Genomic DNA, 9,268 nt, shown 5'->3' on the forward strand with positions numbered 1-9,268 from the left:
ATATCTGTATGACATTATATTCTGCAGTTCTTCCCTGTTGTACCGAATATCTATACTTTTCAAATTATCATATCGAAGTTAGAAATTCAAATATTGTGACAAAATTTATTTTGTAGGGTGCCACAAGTTTGTTAAAATTTCCAAAGGGTGCCGCGACTAAAAAAAGGTTGGGAAACACTGCTTTAAACTGTTGTTTTCGCTTGCAAATCACTGTTCACAGGCTTGCAGTGCTTTCGACAAACACGTGCCAAAAGTGTAAGCGCAGAAAAATGGAAGTCAGACGCATGCAGATCATATTTATTTTGCGTTAGCATGAAGCTGCAGTTTCACAATACATGAATTACACTTACGAGTAAAACAGTAAAATGCTGCAAATAATTTTTTCTTACGCTTGAAACGCGATTTACACCTTTACAAAGCTTCTCTTGTGCATGCAAATTTAGCTTACGCTTACAGTCTTATGTACACTTCCACAAATATTACCCTGCGTATGCAAATCTTTTTGACGTCATTTTACCTTCATAAAAAGTCTTTTGTCTTTGTTACCCAAGACCAGCACATAAAATACTGGGTTAAAATAAGATTACATGCACATTTCAATATTCCACTTGTCATAGGCCTAGAGGTTGTTGACTACCTTGACTGTGGTACACTCTTAGAAAAGATGTGTCAGAAAGGTTTTGCACAAAGATGTGTAAACGTGTATAATTTAACACATTATGTGCTGCCCTTTACTACATACATTATGTTCAAAAACATACATGAAATTCTAAACAAAATGTTGATGGAAAAATCATTGGTTGTTTAGCTTATTGTCAAAATATTTATTATGATGAAATATCAACAATTACATTAATAGAACTGCAGAATATATATACAATTTAAACCGTCGAAAAGGAAATGTCCAACACAGGACAAAACAGTTATTTTCATCTCATTAGGTAACATGACACATAACCCCACCTTCATAATCATTTCACTTTTTTCCAAACTTTGCTGGACTGATGTACACTGGTGGCCAAAAGTATTTTGAAAGAAGTCTCTTTGATGCTCTAAAAACATTTCTTATTATCAATGTCTGTACTCATCCATCCTTTCCACAGCATAGGAGTAAAAGTCATTATCAAAATAGCCTTTTAAAAGCCAACACAATGTTTTTGTCCACCTTTGGGAATAAATTAACTTCTCCGAAGACTGGATCCTGCTCAGAACTTGACTGACAACATCAGAATGTTCCCTGGTCTGTATGTGCGTCCACAAACACAAATGTACTCCATCCTTTAGTGGAGATCCCGGGTTCCAACACTAGATTAAAACAGAGAGAGAGGAGAAAATTCCACATTAGTGTCAATTTATTTTTAACCTACATTTCCAAACCTTTTAACCCTTTTTTACTCTAAGAATATACATTTGTAAGTAACAGCTTGTCAATAACATATACAAATATTTCAGCTGAACTGTAAACTAAATTATGCCAGATTTAATTTTAATACTTACATAAATTCTGTCTAAAAATGCTGAGATCCACAGAGAGAAAGACTCCAATTGAGGATTTAGCCTTCAGCTTGTCTGCAGTGAAGGGGTAGCTGTTTGAGACAAAAACACACTAAGACACATGCAAGAAATCCCTATGTGATGATCTTTCTCCTTCCTACCCCCCTGTGCACTGATATTAGGTACCTTCCTGGTCATGTGGGACTGCAATGGTAGAGAGTCTTCTGCCTAATAAAAGATCAAAATAATGCTAAAATATAAACTAGTTTATAAACTAAAGAATGCTTGATTTAGTATGAATGAATGATTTAGTGTGAGTTTTATTGCAGTGCTTACCTGAATGGTGAACATAGAAAATGGTCCATCTTCTGATTGATTAATTTGCTGTGTAATAAACATAATGTTAGACATCACTTATTTGATAATGTTAGCAAATTTAGATTGTAAGCTAACGTTACCTGGTCTGCACCAGTGGCTCAGCACTTATAACATATTGCTAATCATTTCAGCAAACTTTTAAATACTTTAGACATAATAAATAAAGAGCATTGCTAGCACCATTTCTTTACTGACAAAAACAGAGTAAAATACACAGTCTAAAAGTGCGGTCACATTTACCACTGCCTGGCGAAATTTCGCGTGCTAAATTCAGTCATTTGTAAAGGTGTCTTCACTCTCGGGAATTTCGAGTGAAAGTGGGAAAAGTGTCTATTTGAAATAAGGTTTCAACGCGTTTTCGCCGCGCTAACCAACAGAAAGCTGCTTGATTTACAGTGAAGTTACGTGACTAATGTGCTTTAGCTAACGTTAATGACACAAAATGTGTAAATTAGAGTGTTACACATAAAGTGTGTAATTTTTTAACGCATCTTTTCCAAGAGTGTATGTGTTATGACTGAGGATATACTATAATTATGTTAATTGAATTTAGTATGTGAAAATGAAATTATATTTCTCTTTTTCCTGTATAATGCATGCAATTTAAGGAGCTAGTTCACCAACAAATGAAAAATCTGTTATCATTTACTCATCCACATGTCATTCCAAACCTGTATGACTTTCATTCATCTTCGAAACACAAATATTTATAATGAAACTGAGTTTTCTGTCTCTGTCCCTTAGTTGTAGTTCACGCATTTGAACATCCAAAAAGGTCATTAAGTCAACTAATCCATATAAATCGAAGAGATTAGTTCAAGTTTTGTGAAGAGATTAGACCATGTATAAAACATAATTATGCAAGGTACTAAACACAGTGGTGTATAGCTGTGAAATACTATGTTGTCATCATATCCAGAGATCTTCAGTAACTGTTCATTCTGGAAGTCTGGACAAAAATATTTCAAACCTGGAAGACTTTAGGCATGTCATGTCATTGTTGTTTTCATGTTTATTAATGTTTGTACATATAGTGCAGGGATTCCCAAATGATTTTGTCAGCCAAACTCCTTAAAATAAAATATTTACTTTATCTCTAAGGAAGTTAATATTTCAAATAATTTAACAACACAATTGCATGTTTACAGTTCTCTGACGTCGGTCATTGATCACATTGACATGCAGGTAAACAAATAAAGTTTTAATTGTATTTTTAGTGTTTACATTATTTGTATTTTTATATTTTTATGATTTAATTCATTATTAGCTTTTATTCAACTCACAAACCCACTACAGTTTATACATTAAAGCCAATTTGGGAAACCCTGGTGTAATGTAATGTGTAATGCATTTTATGAAGTTGATATAAAAAAAATATATTTATTTATTTAGTCATTTAGCAGACGCTTTTATCCAAAGCGACTTACAAATGAGGACAATAAAAGCAGTCAAAACTAACAAAAGAGCAACAATATATAAGTGCAAATGACAAGTCTCGGTTAGCCTAACACAGTACACGTAGCAAGGTGTATATATATATATATACATATATATATATATATATATATATACATATACATATATATATATATATATATACATATACACATATATATACATACATACATACGTACATATACACATACATATATATATACATATACATACACATACATACATATATTATATATATATATATATAGATATATATTTTCTTTCTATTTGCTTTTTTAATATCAATATGGTACATTTAATGGTAAATTGGAAAAAAAAAAATGTCAACCTAAAAGTCTCTTAATCTAAAAGTAATCTAAAAAGAATTCAGACTACAGTTTTCATCATGTAATCTGTAATCTGTAACGGAGTGAATTTTTTTTTTCTGTGGATCTAGAACCCAGGTCCAGATAATTGCAGATTATCAGAGAGAAATTAATCCTAAACTAGAGATCTCTGGTGGTTCTTTCATCACACAATCTCTTACACACCTTCTTTCTTACAGTAAATGCCATAAAAACACAGAATTATTTTTGCTATAGGCAGTCAAAAGTTGTTTTGGTTGTGTTGGTAAAAATAGATCTGTCAAAACTCTCACTACAAAACCCTCAGTGTATACCCATCCAACAGACAATAATGAATAACGATGGAAACTACCCCCATTATAAATGAGAAATCAGACTTTTATCCTCACTTCGCATTGCCATATGTTATGCTGATAGATCTCAGATATGAATCCTAAGCCTGTGTTCGTTAGTACATAACAGCTCACATGACATTTGTGGATTAAGTGAACCATAAAAATACATAAAAACAAAAATATGCTTCAGTTCATTGGGTTACATTTTCAGACACTGGTCTTTTGACTTTGTCTTTCGACTTTTCACTCCTCTTGCCCTTTATCTCTCAATCTTTCCATAATTTCCACAAGAACAGCATCAGTTAAAGGATGTGTTGCTTGTGTAGTCAAAAAGAGAAGTGTTTGCATACAATGTGTTTGCAACAGATGTGAGATGCTGATGATCAGACTTTCCCTGCGGCAAATCATTTGGTTAACAAGCTTTTGTCTTCTAACCAAGAGCTCCATACAGTCATTGCCTCAATATTTTTGCCTAGCCTTTGTAAGTTATGAGAGGGAAATGGTAGGAAGTCATGAAGCAAGTCAGTCAACTGTATATGCTGTAGAGGCGATTGTTCAGGCAACTGTTACATTTAAGAACTGTCTGGAGCTGTACTGACATCAACAAAGACTATCGCATTAAGGTAGGAAATTGACAGATAATAAAATTTTATGTTGTGGCTCTTTAAAACACAACTTAAAAATATAAAAATATATATAAAAATGTATAAAACTTTATATGTATATATATATATATATATATATAGAGAGAGAGAGAGAGAGAGAGAGAGAGAATATTATACTTATATATATATATGATTATATATTATATACTTATATATTAATATATTATAAAGATATTCAATATTCGTTTTATTACTTTTACAAAAAAAAGATTAGGCTACACTGTTTCTTTTTAATACTTTCATTCTTTTCGATACTTGTCTTCAGTAGCTACCTATATGACAATGTTAAACTTCTTTTACAATTATCAGAATATTTATTCTAATTCCTTAAATTCTAACTCGAATCGCAGTTCTGTGTTCTGTTTGCTTTAAATTTAAGGAACTGAATTAGAATTTTTTTAAATGGCACTAGTGAAGTTAAAAAAAGTGTCATTTTGGTTGCAATTTCATATAATTCTGTTTTACTATTTATACTATGTTTGAAAGTTATAGGGAAGTGAAAGAAGGAGTTGTCAGCAGACATCAAAGTGAGTGTGCAACCGCTTTACCATCTGCTCCAACATCACACAAACTCAAATTTACACTCATAATCATTCAAGAGGAAACATAAATTGTCATCTCATTCTCGAGATGGTTGATGTGGAGATGGTGATTGTGTAAACATTCAGATATTTTAACATCGATCATGTGAGACCAGCCAATGGACGACACGTCACTCTCATGTGGTTTATTTCTGTTTCTGATGCCACATCTGACCGCTTAATGCAATTAAGTAATCACTGTAAACGCAGTGACTAGGGGAGAACTTGCTCTGTTGATCTGTCTATCTGTCTTTGGTGAGCGTGGCTGGGTGTATGTAAGCTGTTTGTCTTGTATGGCTGCGCAACAGTTGGCCTTATGAATTATTTGTGTGATCTCATTTTACAGCTCTATTATATGTGATCTCTCTGCTCTCACCTCCCACCAGCCTTCCCGTTGTGCATCTCTAATGGAGCATGCAATCCTGTGCTCTGCTTCCATATCTGACCCCTGACCTTCAGGGTCCCCACCTCTACAGTCTAGATCAGGCTAACTCCATCAAACCTGCTCGATCTCACTGTCTGCTGCTCTTTCTCTCCCATCACTTCCCATATTTCCACTTTCTGTTTCCTTCATTCCCATTTTCTCCTTCCCTAAACTATTCGTCTTGCTTTCCATGTCTCACATTTCATTCATCCTGTATTTAAATATGCCATAATTCTCTGTTTGGATAGCATTGCTTCTACAATATCCAGAATATTTCACTGTAATACTTGATATTTCCTTTTTTTCTGCTTGCTCTCCCTGTTTTTCTCTTTCCTTGTACATATGCACTCTTCTCTCTCTCTCTCTCATCCACTCTTGCTTTCTCCTCGCTTCATTCCCCCTTTTCTTATCTCACCTCCTCCTCTCTTCACTTGTTGACTTTCTCATAATGCAGCCCCCGACCTCTACGTGCACACACACACACATACACACACACACACTCCTCACTCTTTCTCTCTCCTTACTCTTTCTTATCAGGATGCTTACTCTGAGGGCAGCACAGAGCCAGTTTACTCATGAAGTGCGAGAGCCAGGGCTGTGGGTCTGGAGGGTGGAGAAGATGAGGGCTGTGCTCCTTGACCCATCGCAGAGGGGAACCTTCTACAATGGAGATGCATATATTGTGCTCAGCAACCGTAGAAAGTATGGAAGTGACCTGCACATGTGGATGGGTTTGTAGTGTGTTTTTGTATGTATGTATGTGTAATTAAGGATGGGAAAAAATCAGTTCCTGTAGATTTAGAATTTTCTCTACTATTGACTTTCCTTCCCTGATCAAGGTGAGAAGTCATCCCGGGATGAGCAGGGTGCTTGTGCCATGCTTGCCACTCAACTGGCCAGCTTCTTGGGAGGAGAGCCAGTACAACATCGACAGGTGCAAGGATACGAGTCACCTGAGTTCATGGGACTCTTCCCTAAAAGAGTCAGCTACAAGGTGAGAGTAAGGGGACAGCAAAAGAACAAAAACAACAAGTCTGTAAGATGTTTTTTTCAAAGAATTTACTATTGTATTCAACAAGTGTGCAATAAATTGATCAACATTTATATTTCAATAAATGCTGTTCTTTTGAACTTACTATTCAGCAAAGAACCCTGAAAAAATGCTTCCACAAAAATATTAAGTAAGAATGTTTTCAACGTTGATGATAAAACGAACTGTTTCTTGAGCACTAAATCAGCATACTAGAATGATTTCTGAAGGATCATGTGACACTGAAGACTGGAGTAATGATGCTGAAAATTCAGCTTTGCCATCACAGGAAAAAAATTACATTTTCAATTATATTCAAATATTGTAATAACGTTTTACAATAATACTGTTTTTATTACATTTTTGATCAATTACATGCAGACTTGGTCAGCATAAGAGCCTTTTAAAAAACATTAAAAAAAATCTTACTGACCCCAAACTTTTGACTGTTTGTGTATGTCCAAAAAAATGCACCTCTACAAAATGACTCGTCTCAGGAAGGCGGGGTGGAGTCTGGGTTCAAGAATGCCAGGTCCAGGACTGGCCCAGTTACACATCTGTACCAAGTCAAAGGAAAGAAAAACATCCGCGCAAGAGAGGTGGAGCTCAGCTGGGGGAGCTTCAACAAGGGTGACTGTTTTATACTGGACCTTGGAGAGGTGTGTATGTTTTTTCAAAAGTTTTTTTTTGTTATGTTGTCTGACATTTTGCTGCTATGGTATTTTAGTTGGATAAACATGGCCAGTCATATAGTCGGTGTTATCACGCAAATGCATGTGTGTTTATGTTCAGACTATAGTCGCATGGAGCGGATCCAAAGCCAATATGTTTGAGAGACAGAAGGTGCGTGAGATAGCAATGCTGATCAGAGACACTGAAAGGAATGGGAAAGCTCACATCATCGATGTGACAGAGGGAGAGGAACCACTGGAGATGGTTCAGGTGACAAACACTTTTGAATTTTTGAATTGTGCTGGATAACATGATCATCAGATTCAAGTTCATGCAGCTGACGTGCAAAAAAAGACCAAATAATAAGAAATTCTAAAATTCACTTTAACAAAACAAAGACCAAGTAAAAAGAAATCCTAAAATTCACTTGAATCTATTTTCACTGGTGAATGTATGCATACTTCGTATATACATAGGTTTATGCATAAATAGGTTAGAAATGTTAACACCATCTCTATGTTTACTTAAAAGGCACTTGGTCCAATCCCAGCTCTGAAGGACAGTTCAACAGAAGAAGACGCTGAAGCAGACATCACTAATTCTGCTTCCCTTTACAAGGTCAGCTCTCTTTACGGTGTATTGTGCTTTATCTAACCCTTTTTTGTCAATCAAACTGTTTGTCTATCCATAAATTGGTTAATCAAACAAAACCTGTTGCTGTTTGAAGGCTAAGAATGTTAGGAAAATAATTCACATTAGGGATACATCTCTGAATATTTGTCTCTCTCAGGTGTCTAATGCAACAGGCCAAAAGACCTTGACAAAACTGTGTGACAAAGGCCTTTTCAGTCAAGAGATGCTGGAGAAAGATGACTGCTTCATCCTGGACAATGGATCTAATGGGAAGATCTATGTTTGGAAAGGTGATTGTGTATATGTGACCTTGGACCACAAAACCAGTCTTAAGTCGCTGGGGTATATTTGTAGCAACAGCCAAAAAAACATTGTATGGGTCAAAATTATCGATTTTTATTTTATGCCAAAAATCATTAAGTAAAGATCATGTTCCATGAAGATATTTTGTAAATTTCCTACCGTAAATATATCAAAACTTAATTTTTGATTAGTAATATGCATTGCTAAGAACTTCATCTGGACAACTTTAAAGGCGATTTTCTCAGTATTTAGAATTTTTTGCACCCTCAGATTCCAGAATTTCAAATAGTTGTATCTCAGCCAAATATTGTCCTATCCTAACAAACCGTACATCAACGGAAAGCTTATTTATTCAGATTTCAGATGATGTATAAATCTCAATTTTAAAAAATTGACCCTTATGACTGGTTTTGTGCTCCAGGGTCACATATTTGTTCATGTTTGTGTGAATAGTAAATTATACTTTATTGGTTCATTGACTTTCTTCATTGATGCACAGGTAATGGAGCCAATGCAGAGGAGAAGAGAGTCGCCCTGAAGGTGGCAGATGAGTTTATTACAGAAATGAACTATCCCAGGATGAGAACACAGGTACAATAACTGGCAGCTCACTGTTTCATTTTCATTTCTGTGCAGAACTGTGACCTCTTTTACCACATTTCTTTGTGACATTTCTTTGTGTCCTTAGGTGGAAATTCTCCCTCAGGGCCGTGAGTCTGTCCTCTTTAAACAGTTCTTCAAGAGTTGGAGTTAAACACACACCAACATTTAGGATCTATGTAGAAACTGATGCTCATTGTGTATAATCACACAGCATACTAGCTTAGCTTACCTGTTGCAACTCTTTGCTGTTAGCCAAACCATTGCTTGTTTGATCCCAGGTATCGTAATACAGAGTCTGGGATGGCTGTCATTTTTATTAAGGAACTGCCTATTTAAAAAATTATAATAAAA

At 35.2% G+C, this 9,268-nt stretch overlaps 2 protein-coding genes across 2 annotated transcripts in view; both read left to right on the forward strand.

Annotated features, from left to right (window-relative positions):
- The window catches only part of LOC107672734 (28S ribosomal protein S31, mitochondrial-like), a 14,237-nt gene extending 12,036 nt beyond the window's left edge, over positions 1–2,201 (forward strand). Inside the window, exon 9 of the transcript XR_001632340.1 lies at positions 2,191–2,201. The gene's annotated coding sequence lies outside the window, so the exon portion shown is untranslated. The remainder of the gene's footprint in view (positions 1–2,190) is intronic.
- Positions 2,202–6,214: 4,013 nt separating this feature from the next.
- LOC107672725 (macrophage-capping protein-like) lies at positions 6,215–9,124 on the forward strand. Its single transcript, XM_016466028.1, has 8 exons — positions 6,215–6,407; positions 6,516–6,670; positions 7,204–7,365; positions 7,499–7,648; positions 7,910–7,996; positions 8,169–8,301; positions 8,814–8,905; positions 9,003–9,124. The coding sequence occupies exons 1-8, from the start codon at positions 6,215–6,217 to the stop codon at positions 9,066–9,068; spliced, it is 1,038 nt and encodes a 345-aa protein (XP_016321514.1). The 3' UTR covers positions 9,069–9,124.
- The last annotated feature ends 144 nt before the right edge of the window (positions 9,125–9,268 follow it).

Source organism: Sinocyclocheilus anshuiensis, unplaced genomic scaffold (assembly GCF_001515605.1).
Source record: "Sinocyclocheilus anshuiensis isolate Anshui unplaced genomic scaffold, SAMN03320099.WGS_v1.1 scaffold88, whole genome shotgun sequence".
NCBI classification, from domain to species: Eukaryota; Metazoa; Chordata; class Actinopteri; order Cypriniformes; family Cyprinidae; genus Sinocyclocheilus; species Sinocyclocheilus anshuiensis.